This window comes from Ptychodera flava, chromosome 9, assembly GCF_041260155.1.
Source record: "Ptychodera flava strain L36383 chromosome 9, AS_Pfla_20210202, whole genome shotgun sequence".
Taxonomy (NCBI): domain Eukaryota; kingdom Metazoa; phylum Hemichordata; class Enteropneusta; family Ptychoderidae; genus Ptychodera; species Ptychodera flava.
The window spans coordinates 44,331,706-44,354,940 of NC_091936.1; the positions used below are offsets into that span (position 1 = coordinate 44,331,706).

General features: G+C 37.4%; 1 protein-coding gene across 1 annotated transcript in view; it reads left to right on the plus strand.

Moving 5' to 3' along the window:
- Positions 1 to 259: 259 nt before the first annotated feature.
- Positions 260 to 23,235, plus strand: part of LOC139141139 (EF-hand calcium-binding domain-containing protein 4B-like) — a 52,507-nt gene continuing 29,531 nt past the window's right edge. Inside the window, exon 1 of the mRNA XM_070710743.1 lies at positions 260 to 845. Coding sequence (XP_070566844.1) covers positions 700 to 845 — 146 coding nt within the window. The 5' untranslated portion in view covers positions 260 to 699. The remainder of the gene's footprint in view (positions 846 to 23,235) is intronic.

Here is a 23,235-nt window from a genome sequence, read left to right on the forward strand (position 1 = left end):
TAATGAAGTTGGATTTTGCTTTCGTTGTGAGAAAACAAGACGAAAAACCTGTTGAACGACCTTGAACGAGACTCTTGTAGGATGCGACCTACGTCATGATCCATTTACAGTATAATTTCTTAAGCTATTCCCGCGTCCGCCGCCACTCCTTACTTTTTAGCGAAAAGATGCTAACTCTACGTCACTGTTGCACACTCAGATAATTTATGAAATATTGTGGCTGTTCCTGTAGATGTCGACACCCAAGAAATTTCCATTTACCTCGATGACGTGTATTACACCTTACCAGTACGATATCGGAAAGAAGTGGTAGGCGAGCAGACGTAATTAATCAACGCATTTTGTTAGGATTTCTCAGAGACAATAGTATCGATACTGCTTGAACTTGTCAGAAATACCCAAGGATAGGATTCAACGGCTTCCGGATTATCCTGTAAGCAAGAAGATTAGGCCTACCAGTATCAATCAGGTACAAATTCGTGGCATCGTTACAGCGCCACTACGGTTGACGTGGGCAGTCGTCGTACAGGATTTACGTCGACACTCTTACATTCACCGGAACGGCACACGTGAAGACACACGTCTATTGAAAACGTATTGACCGCAACCTAGTGGACAGGGCCATATCGTTCCACGTTTTATAGAACTTATCACCAATTCCTGTGACTCGGATCCTTAATCGAAGCGAAAATCATTCACATGGCCTTGTGTTATGACAGTATGGTTGACTGCGGTGTATTCGAACACTTGCCGAGTAAGTCTCCAAGCACTGAAGACTTTCATGACTCGCAGTATGCTTGGGAAACCTTGATGAATGAAATCGGCGGTGACGTACTCAGTGACGGGTAAGATGAAGTAGCGTATTTAGAGCACTAACGTTTTACATATTACTGTTTTAATGAACACGCCTTTTTAACATTCCCGGTGACATTACATGAAAGAAGGCGATAGGTTTTGATATTCCAAACTAATAACGACATGACAGTAAAGCGAAGAATATTCTCAATACGGGGCACACGGCGCGTGTTTTATCAAACATTTGTGTGGTAAAAGCGTTGGTTTAGCGCAAGATGATGTCGGATGACCAGACCGTGATGACCGTGATCAAAACAAAAATATTCATAAGTGTTTTAGAGCTGGAAGCCGAAACGTTCTAAGATGCTTTTAGGGTGCAGATTTGAGAAGTGTAGTAATGATTAAGTTGATTCTGACGATAGCGTTGTAGTTCGACCCAGTCGTATTTGATGGCTGGGATGACTTCAATGACGATGTACACTGTCAAAGAAACGTGTTATATCAATGGTCACCGTAGCCTCGTTGGCAATTCTCCGCGATGAGCAGTAATGACGAGTATGTTAATATGGTAATGATATAAATAATGAAAAACATACTTCTTTTATTGGATTTAATATGCTGAGCACGGCATTTTAAGGCAATTGCACGAGAAACGCTTGAGTTCCCCGAAATTAGCAAGTTGTCGGTGACGTATTTAGAATTGATATCAGAGACAGTAAAGTACAATGCTGTTTTAATACCGGTTATTTATGGCGGCAATTATTTGCTGTTCCAAGATCCTCCTACGGATAATGACTCCAAAGTCATAGAGCGGCGCTTAAAAAACTGTGCCGTTTGAATAATTATCCGATCTTATCCAATAGCACACTGATGAATTAGTAATTTTTATAGACGGTCGCTGGGGAAAGACGACCGACTTGTCGTGAATGCAAGGTAGTTTGTTGCAGGGAATTATGGTATAGATTGTATTGAGTCCCAAGACACAAAGCTGCACCGACAATTGGTTATGTGAATTCGGTGAAAGAAACATGATTGTCTTTGTCAGTTAGATTTAGTCTTCGGAAAGGAATTCTCCTGTGGTGCATTTTCACATTTAGGGCAGTGTGTCCACTGTATTTGACTTCTGAATTTACTTTTATCAGGTTGTCAATCGAAACGCTTGGCTGCAATTATCCTGGGCTAGATACACGGCGTACATGTTCACAAAGTCAAGATAGTATCAGTATCATTGCTTTGTACATTTAAAAACGAGTAAATGTGTATTAATTCTCGGAAAAACATTTCCATGTTCATAGATCATTTTCAAATTCGATGTTGTATTGATGCAAGTCCTCGTCGAAGCTGATATAAGGAACTGTCATTTCCGATGATCGAAATGTCATAAAGATAAATTTGTCAGGAAAAACATCCAACTATCTCTAACGCCGAATAAAGAACGGCTATGTTAGCTCTTACCTATTTTTCAAAAGTCCACACAAATTTAGATTCATCCTGACAAATTAATGCAAAGTGCCTTTTTTTTACTGCGCCAAACTACAAAAGGTAGCGACTTTGTATGTGGTTGCGTTTAATGTGTTCGTCAGGAGCTTTTAACGCAAACATTCACTCGATCCTGGGCAGGACGGATCTAATGTTTTCTTTCTTTGCAGTAATGGAAATGTGACTGTCTTATTTGCATCTGCTGATTTTTGTTCGATTGAGAACCACTCTACGATACTGATAAAATGACACTGTGCGAATGCCTCCCATTTCAGAGAATGAATATCCGCTTTCTTCCATCAACACTTGATTGTAAGGCAAATGAATGCTTTTCTGAGTTGAGGATCTATACATACCATGTCTGTTTCACAACATGGGAGATTCTGCTCTTTTTTCATTTTTCCAAGTCTACTTGAAGCATGGTATTTGACTCCCTCTTTGCTTTTCCTTCAGACTTTCTTCCTTTAGCGACATCGTTATCGACTCCAGACTCAGCAACTTTACGTCATACCGAAATGCACTTCCAGTGGTTTGCAGATGCTGATTTCAGGGATAAAATGCAAATTCGTTTAATTTCCAGGAATACACAACTCGAGAAATGTTTTCATGTTAGATGCTCATTCCTCAAAGGAAAACCCCAGTTGTATGTGGGTCAAATTTTAGAGCAAAATACAAATGAGTTTGATGTCTATATCTTTGTTTGCTAATGCCGCCAAATCGATAGCCTTCGACATTCTCTGAATAATAAGCAGGTGTCAGATAGCACACAACTCGTGATTTGGAATTCACAGTCAAAAACTTACCCATGGGAATTCAGCAGTGAATACTTGCTTCTTATTCAGTCTTGTATTCGTTGAAGCCAGGTTCAAAAGTCCCAGCAATACCCCAGAGTGTTATTCATTGTATGCTGTGCCATTCAAATGGCGCTCAGATGGCACATGTTTCCAAACACCGGAGATGTCCAAAGAACATCCACGTGACGTCGTGACAAATGGCACGACCTGGGTAGATCAATGCCAGCACCTGCCTTATTGGATGACTTGCGGTTTTGCTGTGGGAGGATATTAAGACTGCCTCTTCCATTTCATTTCAGTTGACTGTTTAATTGAAAGTGACGATCAGCTTGGGGCCGTAGTTATTCAAGGGCATTTCAATGTATGAATATTATGATTGTGTTTTATTAAGCTGCTGCAATGCTGTTTGGTAATCTTGGTTAATTCTCTGCATAGACGGAACGACATCGACACAAGCGAAAACCGTAACACTAAGAGTATCGACGTTATTTGACAAGCTTTTCGACCAACATTGGATGTAAAAATGTTCACAGGAGTATGATCGGCTTTGACAACTCGGTCCGAGTGTGGTTAATGTACAATTTTGGGCAAAGATAGATAATGTCTTGCTATCTATGCAACGTATTAACCCCAAAATTATGGTAGTGATGCAATTATGGTGGTGGCAATGATAACAGTGTGGATTGTATCGGCGGCGATGATGATGATGATGATGATGATGATGATGATGATGATGATGATGATGATGAATGAAGAATGATGATGATGATGATGATGATGATGATGATGATGATGATGATGATGATGGCGATGAGGATGATTTTGATGACGTCGATGAGGGGAGGAGGATGCATTATGGTTTTAAAAATGAGATTTTGCATGTCTTGACGTAATACTATCAAGACTTGATTTTTAGTACATCAGACTTGTTGTTTTACAAAAAACGAGCTTTCGGTATGACCGTGCAGCTGTTGAGAATGACCTGAAGAAAACACTCCAGCGATCTTGTCGAAGCAATAAACCTCTGATGGAAAGACGCTCTCAATTCTTTTTTCGACAGAAACAAAACATCACAGAGAGCTGAAATCGACCATAGCTATGCTGATAATCTTAAGGTTTGGCGCTTGTGTGACTTCATTGGAGACACCATACAGTCGATTGCTAACCAGAGACGACAAATTTATAAGACATCAAATTTATGACTGAATCCGAGCAACTTTGACACCCACAGACTGTAAAGGCGGCGATGAAATTTTAAAAAACCCCACGAAATCGCAATTTCTCATTTGTGTGCTATTTTGCCCTTGACACTCTACAGTAGTATGGACCTGCTGTTGGGCAAAGCATATTGACTAAAAAGCGTGTTTCAAAATAGGCCATTCGTATTTGGATTATTATCGACTGGCACTGCAAGGCACCAACAAAGTCTACACTTTCAATTATTCACGTCTGTGGGGACTACGTGAACGCAAATGTAATTTCTGCAAGGTAACATTACAACGACAGGTCACACTGCAGGTCAGAGTTTAAAATGATTTCTATAAGCTTGGAGATGGGCCTGTGAATTCGACACGTGTAAATTTTAAACCGTCATTCATATTAAGTTGGCCTAATCAGGAAAGTGTTAAATGCTGACCTTATTTTAATGGATTATAACTCGGAAAATAAACCAGGCTGATTATCAATGCTCTATGATGACACCATACAGTCATTCTATGTAATTAAGATATGCGATACTTCTATCTCTACGAAAACCGCCCAGAGACTGTTTGTATCAGTGATGCATCACGTGAACATTCACTCACAAATTTCTCTACTCAGACAATTAATTTGAAAGATTAAACAGAACTTGCTCTCGTCCTGTTATTATTTCACCATATATTGAGTTGCTAGAAAACATACCCTGAATACTGTGAAGTATACTGCTGTTCTATTCGTCATTGACAACTTACTACGCCTGCACGACAGCGTAAGATAAATCCAATAAGATGGCTTTTGTCCTTGCGTGATTTCATGGCAAGTTTCAGATCTCGAGATTAATCGACTATTTCACCCTGTTTGATGCTCTTCAATGTACAACATTAGAAACACGAAGGGCTTACAAAATTTCAATTTAATCGATTGTCTCCTTTTCTTTCAAACTTGAATGTCGCATGCAAGTCTGCGATACAGTGCAGACACTTTCAGTAACATTGAATGACAGCTCTCTGCCAACACGGATTCGTCCGGAAATTCTGCTAGTCAACTTTTTGAGGTCAAAGGTTGTATGCAATATTGTGTCTTCGCCTGATGTTGAAAACTGGGTTCAGGATGACAATTGAGTGAAGTTAGAACGCGTACTTTCTCAAGACTGCTTTATTTAGTAATTCTTAATTAAATTACTGAAACAGTAATTTATGGCTGTTACTCATCGAAACTATCAAACAATTGCATTTTCCATCACTTGAGAGATAACTTTGACTGTGTTTTCTATTACGAATATGTCTAAGTCTAGGAACCTTCTCCATATTCTTTTTACAACGATATTCACGATTGATGCAATCAGATAATGCAGATAATAAGAATTAAGCAGTGTAATGACCTGGATATTGAAGATACGTTAATGAATGGACATTTCTTTTAGAATGGAATTCGACCACAATGCCTTAGGCGATCAAATTTTATATTGACTCAGATGAAAAATATGTGTGGCAATATAATGATGCCACTTCTTTACACGATTCCTTCATCAGAAATCACGCTCTTTTTCATGTCTGATGTTAGGTTTTCAGGTCAGCAATTCTTGTAGCCATGTTTCGAAAGTCGAGCGACTGTAATAATTATTAAATGGACCAGTTGCGAAGTCACGAGCAATTGCATGTATCATGTATTGCTTTTTGTTCCATTTTCTTCTCAAACTTAAAAGTGCAAGCTGAGTTCACGTACAGTCTCAGAGCATTTCACGTACAGTCTCAGAGCATTTCACGTACAGTCTCAGAGCAGTTCACGTACAGTCTCAGAGCATTTCACGTACAGTCTCAGAGCATTTCACGTACAGTCTCAGAGCTAACTTGCATCCGTTGACGTTTAGACGGTGAAAACGACAAGCATCGCCTCATTGATATGGAGAGTGACGGAGAAGGAAATGAGACTAAAATTACTTGAGCACGAGCCAGGGCACCTTACGTGACTCTGTGTAGTCTGTAATGACAGTTAGGATAGGCCCTTATTGTACTCAATAAATCTTGAGGAGTTTTCACGAGTGTTTACATTATAGATGAACCAACGATTTCTACATCTTATCGGAAACTATTACTCATCTCGACTGAACAGTATATATAGATTAGGTCTCGAGCGAATATCATGACCAACCTCGCATATAGACATGTTATAGGAAGATGTCAATTCCATGCTTGACTGAATAGAAGGTACCTACACGAACTCACGTTTGTCTTCTGCTATGCATTTCCCCGCCATTTGGCGCGCACTATTCAAAATAATTCAATATTTGATTAATGCAGTGGCGATACTCTCAGAATGTTTATCCTTTGAAAGATACTTTTACTTGAGATTTGATACGCCAGTATTCTGCCCAGGTAATGCTCCAATGTAAGTAGTTTAGACAGCTAAGAACAGCAAAACCTTCCGTTTTTACCTGGCTAAAGAGCAAAACGCCAAATATTTCCCGCTTGACAAATCGACGCTTTCCATTTTATAGGAAATTCGAAATTTACGCAATCGAAACGAGAACGCAGAGTGAATTCTGAACAATGAGTAGTACCGCCCTAACAGCATGAATGTGTTCTATTTTAAGATTATTACTCTTTCCTTGACGTTATACATGCCAGGAAATGTATCTCTTGCCATTTATAACACGCCCGCCCCGGGATATTACCCTGACTGCTTACGTTAGTGTCTTGCACGGTTTCAAAGGTTGAAGGTCATACAGCAGACAGCATTCTCGGGTCAGCTCACCGACGTGATCCTCACGGTTTTCTGTGTACATACGAGTATAATTTCTTTTGTGTTTGAAAAAATAGAAACTGTCGACAGTTTTTAAAAGGTTTGTTTTTATTTGTTGTTATGATTTCATTTTATTTCTTTTTGATGCATTGTATGCCTTTCTCGTCGACTTCAAGCATTTATGGTATTGCATTTATTGTAATATACAGAATTTATATGTTTTTAATATATCTTTAAGGTGATTCAATCTTCATGAGAAATTTTCCCTATATATATATATATATATATATATATATATATATATATATATATATATATATATATATATATATATATGATAAATGTCAATGAATATTAATATTTTAATATAATATTAATTTAAACCATGATGACATAGATTAATATCAATATTTTGTGCTTGTTATATCAGCTGAATATTTCTTTTCTGCCTGCTATCTTCTTCACGTTGTATCAGTAAAATAAAACCAAGTCGACCTGATTCAAAAAATAAATTCATTACGATCATGCTATTTCAGAGATTGGCGACACCCTTCTGGAGATCTACTTCTGATCTGACATGTCATGGGAAGCGAAGATCTCACGTTAACATCTAAATTTGCGCGATACTTGCTTGCAATTGCTTGCAGCACTCGCATTGGTGAACTGAACAGTTAACGACGGTTAAACCAAGAGGCACTTTAATATTACAATTACTGAGTAAAGACCACTCTGTCATTCACTCCTGACAGCCCCTTTCAAGTGTTAAATCAGATTTGAAAGTCTATAATTACCGAAACAGAAGAGAAGCATTTTAGACGAAGTAGACGGTCAATGACAGTTTGTAAGGGCAAACTCAGTTTAGACGCTTTTCCTCTCACAAATCAATGAATTATTATAAATAATGGCTAATAATGGTGTGAGCAATAACTCACGTTATCTCTTGATCTGCGTTGACCTTTCACCCCGTGATATGTCTACCGGTATGAATAAAACTGCAATGCACTAAACAACGTGAATAATCTGTGTTTGAGTTCATTCATCTACTGAACAGCTCATCTGTCTTCGACACTATCGTGGTTTATCGTCACCATGAATGTTTCCGCATCAATCGGCGCCGTTACACTACATACTACATGAACAGGTAAAATTTCATCCCTATAGTAAACCCCTCAGTGAATAATTTTATCGGACTTTGTGCCAGAGGCGATGCCGAACGGAAACAGTAATACTGTGAATTCGGACCGTTTGAAGAGCGTGTACCAATAGAAATGTCGAGGGTTCAGTATTGAGCGGCTCGCATAGCTGCTTTCAATGATGTGATTGAAGAAACCTCTTAAAGAAAACCAATTGACGTCACCTATGCTGTCAAGTCGTTTGCCGAAGGTGGAAAATGTTTTACCAGAACAAACGGTGCATCTGATGTTGACCGACAGAGTAATCACGCTGCAAGGCTTCTCCCAGAGGCGTCATCACAGTTGAAAAAACCGAATATTTCAACAATTGACACATCATATCAAAATCGCTGGCGGGCAACAATATAGCTTCGCGCGTAACCTCCTCACATTGCGATTAAACTTGGGAGTTTAAAGCGTTGGAACATGGTCCTATTGGAAACGCGACAGCCTATAGCTTGGTTGAAATGCCCGCTAGGCGTCGAGCTGATAGAAATTGAAACTGAAATATTTACTTTAAGTATGATTACAGGTGTGCAAGATCATCATATTATAACTTCTGTGCAAAAGCATAATATGTGGGCGCGGCATACACTATAAAATGTATAAAATGTTTATTTGTTGCCCAGCTCTGGCGGTAAAATTTACATACATCATATTTTGATATTTTAATAGGGAAATGAAAATAGTGAATTCGTGTCTTGTAAGTCTCTCACTAACCTCTGCTCGTCAAAGGTAAAACGTATTTTTCTGACATTGTGAATGCCAGAAGCAATGACAGTTTTTCCCTACACGTGACAAATTCTGTAATTTTAGTTCATTGAATTTTTTGAAACATGCCGGCAAATTGTGAGAGTATACAAAAATACTCAGTCCCTTCACTAATGGCCGTTTTTTCTCGAAATTATATTTCATGAACTTTCAAAAATGGATCGGACTTTACGTCTGAGACAATCCTTCGAATCAGTGATAGACGAAAAGAGGAGAAGACCAAACATTTAAATTCATTCTAGAATTATCCTCAGTAACAGAGAAGCGAGAGGCTAAATATTGACAGTATCATGGTAAGGCGCCAAATATTCGCGAAAATTCGCGAAAAGTAGTTTACACAGTAATCGCAAACTCCAACATCTCCGATAAAGGCCATTTTGTCATAAATTTTCAGCTTATTACAATCACAGGGTAAAAGTGATAAAAACAGAAAAACATAGTCGCACTTAGAAATTATATATGTATATATATATATATATATATATATATATTATATATATATATATATATATTATATATATATAGTATATAAATAAATTACTTCGAGTACAAAGTAATGAAATCTGTCTCTTAAGTTTAATGAATCCTGCAATCTTTAGACAGAAGATTGCAGGATGCATAAAACTTAAGTAACCGATTTCATTACTTTGTACTTGAAGTAATTTGTGTTACTATTTTATAACGCTCTACTTAGCATCGAGCACTGTATTTCCCACGAGGACATCTGTATACTTTGATATTTATATATCATATATAATGTGTGTGTGTGTGTGTGTGTGTGTCTGTATATCTGTGTGTGTGTGTAAATAATAAACAATAAATGCATAAATAACTATATATCATGTAATTAGATCAAGTAAAGATCAAAATTATATAATCATTATACATATATACATGCATAAATATATATGAAAAATTATGAAAATATCGAATTCATCATAATCATTTTCTTTGTCATCAACACAACTTTCGTCGTGTTTCGTCGGTTTATTCATATTACAACATAAAATTAGATTGCCGTCTTATGTAATTGTCATGACAAGTCTCAAGTTCATGGCAGCTGTTAGGCCACGATAAATAAAAAACGTGTGTTTTTCATCCTAGACATATTGCAAAAATGAGGCGGTGACGCGGGGTTTTTTCTTCTCGCCTTTTATTCTTCAACACAACAAGAACGCACAAAAAACATGAAAACAACATAGGAATGCACGCAGAGGTAAATGTACAGGTCCAATCGTAGAATCGATAAATATTTTTGAAACATTTGGCATGCCGTACCTTATCTGCCATTTCTTCAGAGCATTGCGAATAACATTGAATCGAAAGCCTTTAAAATGTTTAATAATTTTCGCAATTTTTCAAACTGAGAAAAATTTCTGAAATGCAGCAATCCAAACCGCTCAAGTACGTGTGGAAGATTGAAGTTATTGAATTGGTGAGACACATTTACCTTTTCCTCGGTCTTTGTGCAGAGGTCATATTTTTAATCCGATATTTCGGTCAAATCGTTACAGATTCTCTCCTCATGAAAACCTTTGGCAGTAAGAGTAGATTACGCCTCCACACTGAAACCCCATGGAGGTTAGGATTTGCCGCAGTTATCGGCAGATATTTGTTCTCGACGTCCCTGTCTGATCTCAAGGCAGTCACATTATCGACACAGTCAGAGGATTGAAGCATCTGAAAGCGTCATAATATAGGGTTTAAACCAGTTTTGAACAGGATGTGAAGTTTTAATTCGTAAATTACTCGGTGAGGTTACATCTAGATTCGACTGCAAAATTGAATCTACGTGATAGTAGACAGTCTATGAAATTAGGGATCAATTAGTAGATCGTAGAGGCTGTTGGCAAGACGACAAGTAAATCTCTGAGCAAAAATTGCCAGGAAGTTTCTTCAGCTTTGCTGCTTTGGTAAACAGCGATTGTCGGCTGAAGAATGTGGATTCCTCGAAAATGAATTTTCAAATTTTGAAACGTTAAAAGAAAACTGCATTTGAATGGACAACCATCACCCAACAGATTTATTGTGTCATCCATTACTCCGCGATAACGACTTTGAACCCGTACTTGCGCTCAGGTGGTGTTGTCGTTGCCAAGCAGTCGACATGTTCGCGCCTAAAATATATTTACTGAGTAAATACATAATTCCCTTTCAGATCGATGGTAGTAAGCTCGGATATTCTTCCAGAATAGGATAAAATGCTTTAAAGTTCCATTATATTAGCTGTATCTTCTTGCGATTTTTCCGTTAGTTTTGATTGAAGTGATCACTGGCTCATGTTGAATAGCATGTCAAATAACAGAGAATCGCATATTATTCGGAAACATTACGTGCCCTACAACTAATTTTACAACGAAAATTTCAATTTTTGTCCGGACAGAAATACAAACTCTGTTGACACGCGGATTGCAACGTAGGCATTCTTCTGCACCTGCGCGAGCCATTTACAGCAATTTCAAATAAATATTCATTACTTATGCCCGGCACTTACGTCGTAGTCCATCGTCCGAGCACGTTGCGTAGCCAGATGTCTGGCAATCCACGACAAAATGTTGTTTTATCCCGCAATAAACGTGAAGTTGTACATCTGGCGTGATCGCGGCGTCACCGTATCTGCGTTCTCCCCAGCACGCTGAGCCTGCCAGACGTCAACAAACGAGCTCGGAAGGGCAACACGTTGGGACAAAAATTAGCAGTTTTATGTGGCTATAACATCACTATTCATGTTGTTTCTTCGTAAAACAACATTTTGCAACAAATATGAGCCTCCAACATGGAATTTTCGAGGTAAAAAATGATCAAAAGTTACAAATAATGGCCCTTTAAAGAAAACTGTATTATGACGAAAGAACATTGTATCAACGCCAAGGTTTTCCTCATTCCTATAAAGAAGACAGAAACAGTATTAATGCGAGAGACTGAAAATTGTGTCAATTTCTTGACGTTAGTTCGAGGTTAATGTCTTTAATACGATTACGCTACGCGGACGCCTCCTATCTGACCTTGTTCGCATCTTATTTTTAATCATCCATCTAAATAATTTTGCATGACGTCGACAATTAATGATGCTTACTTTTTGTATTAATATCTATAATTGAGGTCATCATGGGATGATAATATTTCATTTCCATTACACTAAAATGCGTTTTCCGACCTAGAACGTGACATTTTAACCAATAGTGTTTGGCCTTCTATTTGTAGGAACTATACACTTTGAATTTGCTGTTTACGGCTGACAGGGCATATGTATGCTCGGTATGAATAAACGCGCCCAAATTTATCAGATTAAGGAACGTTGGTTCGAATTTTAGTTCACCATTTCATGAAATATTATGTTTCATAATCGAGTACTTTTGTTGATTTTACCATGGCAAACTTGGACGTTTCTAAAGCGTGCCGTAAAAACGTTACCTTGAATTGGTTTCTTTCCGCTTTGTCAAGAAATGAGAAGCAGACGACAATCTCCTATCTGAACTATATTTACCCCGCAAACGCGAAATTCCCTTCTCAGATCGATAATCGTTAGTTTGGAAATTATTCCATTCATCAAACTCGGCAATAGCAGCAGAAAAAGCCGGATTATTTTTTGCTGTTCTGAAGCCGTAAAACAGGAGTATTTAATGACGTAACTTCCTGTCGTGTAATATTGTACCCTGACACTAGTATATTTAATCCTAATAAATATGTAGTCCATTATTGACGAGGATAAACTCTTGAAAAGATAAATAAATAAATTGATTTATTGGTAATGCCGAAGAATCATCGCAATATATTGACGAAAACATTGTCTTTAAATCCCTACGTTTAAAAATGATTCACGTCTCCATATTTTCTATCGGGTCGAGAGAGAACTAGTACAACGACATGAGCGAAATTTTGATCACAACTTTAATTCACCTAACAAAGTATAAAGATGGCTAGAATCCCGATGGAGTTGGTACCATCATCATTAGACTAATCGCACTTTCCTGAAATCCGCCCAGGCTTTATACGATGACCGATTTACTAATATCGGTTGGGCTGAAGCATGAACCCGTTCTGAACGTTTCATTGACCGCAAGTAGGGTCAAATTTGCATAGTTCATAACTTTGTATAACGATAACCTCAAAGCATACAGATTCCACACAAGTAAATATTTATCTACTTATGTCCACATATTATAGTACACCACAAAATGTTTATTGTTTTCAAACTGTAAAGTGTTCTAGGCATTTAATATATATTTGTATTTTATATGTTGCTCTTAATATTCTATGTTATCAGGCAGTAAATTAACAATCATTGTAATTCAAGATACTGTACGTCCACGTTTCAATCTCAAATCAAATAATTAATCTGAAGGTTTTGAGCCTTAAATATCATCATATTAATAGGAAATCCCCCGATGCCTGAAATTTTTTATCTCTAAGTTGAAGCCCGGCTCTTGCGAATATATTCATTTCACGTCTCAGGGCTTGCCTGAGAATTGCCCAGGACACGTGACCACTGTAGTAGAGTCCCAGTAGACAGCTAGACAGAAAGTACGTGGCCGCCATAAAATAAAATGTCAGTATCTGATAATGTCTACCGTCCTTTGTAATCCTCATATTTCTGTTAAACATACGCAATATAAAACGAGACGACATCTATAAATGTTCCCTACGATCAGAAGGTAACAGAATTACCACGAAAATGGATAATTGATTTTATTTACAACCTTTCACATTTGTTGAAACTCATTACTTGCCCACTCCGTAGTCCAAATAATGCCCACATAGTCTGTGCAACACTCAAACTACTTATAGCTTTAATTCTCCGTAAGACTTCTGTATATTGTACGTCATGCAGGTAGTGTCGACGTACAGCAAAGTATTCATGGTGTTTTTATACAAATGAGTTATGTGTCAGGTCCACATGTGATTAAACCCACACGTTTCGAGTCTGACGGCACCGGAAGGTTGGACAACAGGAAATGGGATTTGATCATACGCGGATTGTAGACATTGGTGAGTCTTGCCAGTGGTGTTGTGATCATAGGCGTCAGCAGAGTGTGATTTTTCTGAGACAGAAGGAAATAGGCAGTAAAGAAGTTTTAGGAATATTGCCATCTGTTTTCACCATGAGCTGTTGTATTCACATCCTACATAATTTACCATCTATACTCTTTTTTGTCCACTATGACGTCAGGGAGAGATGGTTTGAGTGTGGTATTATATTATTCTTATATAATCTAGATTTTTACTTACAGAGCAAGAAGTACCTTTTTCAAGAATTTCCTCACATCGACAGTCGAGAATGTTATTCACCTTACAAAGCAACATGAGATATTTGTATTTATATTATAATTATCTTTTCTTATATTAATTGTCTCTTCTCGTTATTTTTCATCCCGTCGCTACCAGGATGTGCCCTCCTAATGTTCACTCCACGCTTAACACATTTGACTTATTTCACAGACTTAACAAACAACAATATAAACAAGAACAACAACTAGTTTACCATATTCTATGTGATTTAAGCAGGCGGTCGCGCTCTAGGGATTCGTTGGATGTCTCAAGATTGCCAAGTGTCGATACACAGACTTGCGACTACAGGTTATTTGTCCTGGTCCTCATACCAATCACAACGCTATCTCTAGTACTACATATCTGAAATGAGAAATACGACATTTTGTGTTGATCGTATCAGGTTTCTTTCTGTAAAGTATCCCATAACGAGCAAAGTGATCCCTGAGCGGTCAAGGGATTGTTAAACCCACACACTTTAGTCTAAAAAGTGGCTCTAGGAATGGAACTGGGCACCCACATTTGTCTCTGAGTATCTTCTCATTGTCGTAGCGATAAGAGCACTGTGACGTTCGCCGACGTGCCTACACATTCAGACCTAAAACAAGCTCCGAAGAGACATAAATCATAGATAATCTCCGATTAATAAAACATTATTCAGTGAAAGCTACACAGTCGAATGAACAAGTGTTGCCAATACAGTTATACGAGATTAGTGCCATCTTTCGTGTTCTCTAATCAATTAGCCCGAGTCTTTCACGAAACTCTCGCGAGTTACCAGATACATTTTGATACAGGTCGGTTAATGTTGTGGACTTAGAAAGAATATCTTTCTTTTGTTCATTTAAAAATGGCTAATTATGTTTGTGCAATGATGAGTTTTTACTACATCGAATTTCGGTTTCATAAGCAAAGCATCGAGTTGGGTTGCAACCTGGTGAAATCCTAGAACAAGGAAGACATAGTTTTGCTTTCGTTTGCCAAAGTAGTCGTAAACATTGTAAGAGGCAGTAACTCCTTGTTGACTGGTTTTCCTACCCTAAAAACTGATATACTCTTTGACATCACGTTACACAGATTGCATGGAAAATTTTGGAAACTTGAAGTCCTACAGCAGTAAGTTTACTTACTTTTCTCTGACATCAGCTTCCAAAAGATATCGTCTTTTCCCCTTGTAAATTAGGGGATTTTTTGTCCAACAGAGTTAACACAGGATTTCAATAATTTGAATTATATCAAAGTATCCGTTAATTTTGATTTCATTTTCTGCAATCGAAAATTTTAAATTGTAAGGTTTTTTTGGCTAATTATAAACAAAATTTTAACACTTTCATTTTCGTGTCGTTCATTTTTGGAAAGCCCATGATCGTAAAAACATCGTGCAAGGTCAAATTATGACCTCTCGCTCCGACCTCCTTAAACGCACTCTTTGAATAGCAGAAATAAATTGTGATAATCTAAAGTCATCGTCGAAATGAACCGCGAGTTCTAAATAATCAGTTTAGCTGGACACTGTAAAACATAAATCAGCGCAAATGCAGGAAGTTCAGGGGCGAGATTATATACATCTGGTCGCTGTGGCGAAACTTGTAATTTGTGAATTCGCACGTTCGTCTAACCTACCTTGCGAAGTTTTATGTGTAATTTTCACGACACAATTTCAGGAATTCATGGGGCGGTGATGGTCTGTGAACGTATGGTATGTCGTTCAAGTTGAAAACGGATTGTATTTTATCTCTCGTTTACATTTTCAGGAATTCGTCCTTGTTTGCTCCAAGGAATTCGTTGAACAATGTTATCTCGCAAAATAACGTAGTGCCCAAGGCAATGTAGACCAAAAATTTATGATGTATATATATCTACAAAAATTGGCTTCTTTGATGTGCTCGACGAATCGACTACACGGGAATGCCAAAACAGCAGTCCCCAATCAACATTCAAGCCTGTTCTTTGCAAATTAAATTAAAGGAGTGACCGAGATACGACAATTTCCTGTGGCGTCTTGAAATAAGAAAGATCTAAACATCTCATGGTATTCTCAATGACCCAACGACCCTAATACAATAAATATTATTCCGATAAAGTTTAATAAACTTGCAAGGGTTACAATGAAGCTCCTCAATAAGATACTGTAATCTCAAACGTGAGAATCTTGCCATGTTTCAGACTTACCGATAAATTAATGCATGACGTAGCTTACTTTTCCTTAGAATAACATCTCAATAGATTAATTCATTACACGCCAGCGACTATTAAAAGTTCATAAATACGGACTGAGATATTAATGAATGATGCCTTGTTGTAACGCTGTATTTGCCTTAATGTTCTGTGATAATAATTGAGTTTATTTTGTCAGCTGTTATACTTATCGATCATCGCTTGTGGTTCATTTCTCGCTTCAGTTACTAAGGCAGTGTTTGCTCAAGTCGTGAGCGGTCTAAGAAATACATGCAATGAATAAGTAATGAACCTTTAGCTTTATTTCCGTCAACCCGTTTCCAAAGTGAGTATTGTACGCTGTACCTGTATTCTGTATATCAATTGCGGTTTCCCGGTATATCTAGACACGCAATGACATTAAGTTATAGCGTTACATTCAAATTAATATCACGCTACAAGAACGGTATTTGCATAGCGTGCGGCCAACACCTGCAACAACGTTTGTATAAATCGCACGTGATCGAAATATGCAAATGCCGTCATAGCACGCAGCCAAGGCATGCAAACATGTGCTCGTATAGCTGTTTTACTGAACTGCAAATGATATCAACTCCACATGCGGAATAAACAGATAAGTCTTTCATAACTTTGCTTTTCATTGTAATCTCGAAAACACGAACCTAGAAGATTTTGCCTAATAACGTAATGACCAATCGATAACTGCTTGCAATGCTGTCTCTGATTTCCATGGAAACAATACAAAAACATGAAGGGGCAGCATGAATCCATCATGGTAATAGACTTCCAAATACATCATACTTGGTATATCATCTTTATCTTAAGGCCAAAATTCATGGCAAAGACGCCGCTTAGTGTTACACTTAGAAATTTCGACTGAAAATTTCTTTAGGAATATCTTCGTTTTTGATTCGTTTATTGTATGGAAGCTACAAGGCAAGCCGGTTCCACTCATCTTCCATGCCGGGAGCTTTGATTAGTTCTACACGTGGGATACCACAGTACTTATCATAACGATAATGTCTGCAAATATTGAAATCTTTGCGATTTTGCTTCATTAATAAATCATCGAACCTTTGTGAATATGGATTTTACATGCAGGTAGATCATGAATAGTTAACGCGGCTGAAAATGTATATGCTTCGGATAACGCCATCTTCGATTCCGATATCAAACAATATGTGATGCAGTCGGTCCTGAATAAATCAGCTGCGTTTGCAAAAGTTGTAGGGTAGAAAGTGGGTTTGCTGTATATAAAATAGACATTGCATTTGCTGAATGCATCATTCGTTTTAAGTGCACATTTTCTCCAAAAGCTGAGAGTATAGTGCTTAGCATATTGTGATCATTAGTTACTTAAGCATTGAAATGACATACGATTTGAAAAAGACTTTTTAGTCGCTGTTGACTATTTCCTGCGAGAACTCGTCATCATTTCAGGCAAGAAGTGTCAAGGTAAAGTGGCGACTCTTGAAAAATGGTCTCTTCCATTAATTTCGATAGTTCTCCTGTTTTATGATCGTGTGGATTTAGTCGCTTTATAAATGAATAAATTATTATTATTATTATTATTTAACTTTCCAGCTTTAAATGGTGATTTACTACGTGCTTAGCTAGCAGATTTTTATGTAAAAGAAAAGGTTTATAAAACCCCATAAGCTGTATCTTTTTTGACATGATGGTTTGCTATCAAATACAGCTTATGCAAAGATGCTTACTAAGGTGTGACTACGGAACGTGTTTTAGACATTGGCAACAAACGCACAGCTTTCATTTTAACAAAAAAATAATTTTCGAGTTGTAACTCAAATACGGCTGTTGAAAATTAAACGATTAAATTGATCAAATTCTTCGCCAAGAATTGAAATTGTGACATTTTCAAAGACAATATGGCTTGATTAGGGGAATCCAAGACATCTTTCTGAAGATTGGATGGTATATTTTTGGTTCAAAAAGATACAGCTAACGGGGCTTGAAGTCCCAACTTGACGTGTTTTGCTGCTCATTTTACGAAATACACATGTACCAAACGTGTTATTTGAAAAATGGAAATAAAATACAATTAAATAACTTATTCAAATAATGATTTTCAACAATGAATTAACTATCATTAAACGTTAAGGAAATTCATCACCGTGTCCTGTTTTACATTAATTTTAATTAGTAAGTTTGAAAGCCGTAGATAATGTAGATAATGTTTGTACTTTGAAAAAATTTGAAAAAAGTATGGGATGTAGATAGACGATATTAATGGCTCAAAATCCTCGTTAGAGCTGTAGACACGACAAGAATTTTTTTGCTTCTCATCGTTGATATTTTTCAGATCTCGAATCACTTTAACCCTTTGAGTGCTGTAATTTTTCCCACCAAAACTTTAGTGCAACATTACCAGTTTATATAAATTTTTTTTGTAACTTTTTTGATAGTTTTGAACCAAATGCACATCACATTTCATCGGCTACAGTTTTTTATCAAAATTTTGGCAAAATGTGAAAAAATTGACTGAGGTATATTTTTAAGTTGACAAAAATTGACTTTGGCGCTCAAAGGGTTAAGCAGCTTGAGAACAGTCAGCACCTAAGTGTTCCACACAAATGAAAGCATTTAGTTTGATATTTCGCCAAATTACTATTATTATTTCGGCCATACAAGAAAGGCTTACCAGTTTCAACCCTATGCGTGTTAAACCAAGTGACCATATTCAGTCATTCAACCTTGTCGAGGCACAAGAACTCCGTGAAGGGATGTCATTCCACAAACTGGGAAATGTCTTTCATATCAACACAATTCTCATAACTATGTGTCATTAGAAAACGCGATAGGTTTACCCAGCTGATGGTTCGTATGGCGTGTGTTCAAAGTACCCTCATTTGAACAATGACGTAGACATCCTAATAAAGCTTTCGCAGGGAGTCCCTTCAATGCAATTCATTTCCTTTTAATTGTTGGTGAGCATGGATATAAAGTTACCTTTTCTGTTTTCAAGGAGATCGATATGGAAAACCTTTTTGTTTGGATTTTGCTTCGTGATGGCTTTCAATTGATATCAGTTGTCAGCGTAGGTGGAAGACCGTGGGAGAATAGAATGGAAAGGAATGGAATAGTATGGAAGAGTATGGAAGTAGTGTCTGTGGAAGTGGGGGATTCCTTTTGAGGATACGTCCCTTATTTGTTGAAATGAAAGTTCATGGAGATCTGTAGCAGAGTTAGACATGTTTGAAAGGTGACGTTTCCTGTCAAATTCATGTGAGGCTGATCGAAAAGCTCTTGTCGTCCTGATTTGTTTGTAACTATAAATCGACATCTGTGGCATCCATGAAAGATTTGTGAATTCGTCATGTACTCCGTATTCAACATTGGCTCCATGCTGACCCCTCACTGTGAGATTATCCTTATCCTTAGCTATTTTGTCCTGAAACTGAGATGCGCCGATTATATACAAAATGTCAAAACAACTTGGTTTAGTTTTTCCGGCGATGACTGCACATCTGATCAGATAAGAGATACAAAGACCAAAGTGGATCACTTATACACTCATAAACCACGTAGCTTATCAATCAATCAATCAATCAATCAATCAATCGATCAATCGACACATGTCACTTTATAAGAGATCACACAATGATTACGTGCAATATAGAAACAATATTTCATATTTACAGTGGGTAACCACAGACCCTTCGTACCGTAGAAATATGAGAGAATATTTCGATCAACGGTACAGGTATCGTAACGGAAAATATTTTCACGATTTCTTCGAAGGGTCTTTTCTAATCTTAGATGGATAGAACAAAGTCTACTAAGACTTAAGAATATAGGAATGAACTTCACATGACACCACTTGATTAAACTTAATATTATTTTAAAAGTTGCACGCATACATAGATAAAATCTTTGCCATGAGTTTTGAGTCACTCAGGACAACTTGTAAAAATGTTAAATTTGTTTTATGTTGATAAATTGTCTAGGAACTGAGCTGTCACGCTGAGAAAGCGATTTTGGATTTTGAAATAAAACTTGGAATTCGAACTCAAATTAATCTCTTCTATTAGCATAATGACCATGAGATCACAAATTGTTTGTAGTGCCAGATTTTGCTTTACTCAATGAATGCCACATTTTGCTACACTTCATGGATGCCAAATGTTGCAGCTCAGTGAATGAAAATCTTCGTTAAAAACTCCTGAAAATGGCCAGAATTCTATTTGATATACGACTTTGTTTGAAAAATGCCGTAAGGTGAACGATTCGGCATGCGGCAATATGATACGTATACGTGCGTGGGTAGATAAAGGGCATCGCAAAACGAGTGAATATATTTCTTCTTTAATTCGATTAAATTCTTACTTTATTTGATCAAAGTCAGTGGACTTTCCGTGCGTAATGTGCATTTTTTCGTCTCAATTGCAAGACATAAAAAGTGGACGGGAAATTCTCGCCCATTTGTGAACTTAGCTTATTATGTGACATGGTTGAGAGAAACCTCTGTGTATACGGCTTCTGGACTGTATCGATCTCACATTCAGTAACTTGAGGCCACGCAAATTTCACAAAGAAACTATTAAATCTATATTACACACATTGCAGTAATATCAGACCTTGGATCGAACTCATTGGCTGTTGCGTTTCCATTTGATTTTCTCCGAAAATTGCCCGCATGCACTTCCTGTTCGTAAAACGTGGAATACTATCGCCAGATTTAGTGATACGTGATACGGTGTGTTCTAATATAATCTTGCAGTAATCTCTGAGTCAACATTCGAGGACGCATGTTATGTAAACGATGTTTCTAGATTCGGTGTACCTTGAAGCTGAACTTTCAGAGCACACATCTTGAATCAAGTATCGCCATCTGTCAGGGCAGAATGTACCAAGAGATCGCGTTTTTTGGAATTTCAAAATTATGCCATTATTCTCTTCTTGTCTACAGATTTGATGAAGTATTACTGAAACCTGTACGCAACCTAAATCTTTAACCGTCTTCTCTTTTTTAAGAATCACTGTTAGGATTTTCTCCAAAAGCGGTACCACAGACGTCATTTTGAACTCTCAAATGTCTGTAAATTCGAGGCATTGTGCTCTGATCCAATTTCACACCATAATCCCTGATTTTGTTATTAGCCACTGAAAAAGGGATGTCTCAGCATTTCCTCGAGCTAACAAGTATCAATGAAGGTTTTAAATCAGTATCGAAGTGCATTGAATGTAACGCGTGATCTGTCTAGTCAGTCGAGTACAGAACATAGAATCGAAAACCAACTTTTAATAGCGTACTTCCTAATTTACAGATTTTAATTCCTTCACCGTCGATCCACAGTATTGCAATATCTCTATAGATCTCTGTTACGCATTGCAGTTCTGCTGGCTATTCCAAGTCACGGTGAATGTCTGCTTTTAGGTAAATTTGATAAGATCATCGAAGAGATACGCTTTAGTAGTAGTGTAGTAATCACTACTGGCTGGAAAATATAATCGTTTTGACGTGGAGATGACTTTTCAACCGGAGGCCGTTGTATCATGTTCGCGTCTCGTCCTACATCTGCCAGTAATCGCCAAGAATAAGATATCAGTGGTGCACGTTGTGCGGTAGTTTTGCAGGAAATATTCCCGCCTGACTGATTGTTTTGAATCTTGTAATGGTCGAAGCCACAGATCACCATACTGTGTATTCAGTTCTATATTTGACATTGATATTTTCCCAGGCTGATTCTTCTAGATGAAATGATAAGATAATGCCATTCTAATGCATGTACATAACGATTAAGATGCCAGGAGCGATTTTACAATAATGGATCCCACAAGAAGTCCAGGGACACTAAGAAAGATAATAACTTGAAAAAGTTTGCAAAAATGAAACGTTACCCGATTCTCACACACTTTTTCAGTAACCGTTTAGTAAACAATACCAAAATACTCCACATGTTGCAGAATCACATATGACGACACTATACTTTCACCCAATGTGACATACTGATGGAAATGTCATTTTTCCATTGTGTCAGAAAGTCAATTTCCTAATTCCTTGATTTTGCCTTCTAAAAACAAACGAGGGACTATACGATTACAAATTTGAATTTTAACATCAAGGAATATTTTTGCATCATAGTAGTCGAAAGAAACTGTGAAATACACCCTTACTTGACCTAATGGTCAGGGAGAAATGACCCAACGAATATGTCAACAATATCTATTGTAGTCAATCGCTGATTTTTCACTTTGGTGTCCTCGAAAAATACAAGAGTGCTCCCACTTCTTTATGGTTTTACTTGCGTTCCATCCCTAAACATGGACGACGAGTAGTCTCTTTAAAAATACATGGAGTTATGCAAATTTGCGGTGACCGATTTACTTTAATATTCAGGTCAAAGTTTACTCATAGAATTTTTACTTTACAATTTTATTTTGTTTTCTGTTCACTATCTGGGCTAACAAATCGCGGTAGGGATGGTCGTATATAAAATGCCTGATTTTTATCATCTCTGCTTTCCACAAATGGTATTCACGTGACTTCAATATATCAACAGTGTTGAATTCGGGGGAGGGGGAAGTACGCGTGCTCCACCGACTGAAAAAAAATATATCAAATCTTCAGTGGCGAACGCGAAACAACATGTCCTGATGCTGACCATCCCTCTAAAGCTTCTAATGGCACATTCCTAGATTCCCTTATTTTAGCAAAGTGCTGGATGTCCATACTGAGTGACTGGACGCCGTGACAATAGATGGAGTTAGGGACAGGCTGTTTTCCGTACAGCATTAATTCGATTCAATCTATCAAATAAAATGAGCAATTTTCATTTTCGCTTTCTTCTTTACTGTAGAAAAAGCATACGAAA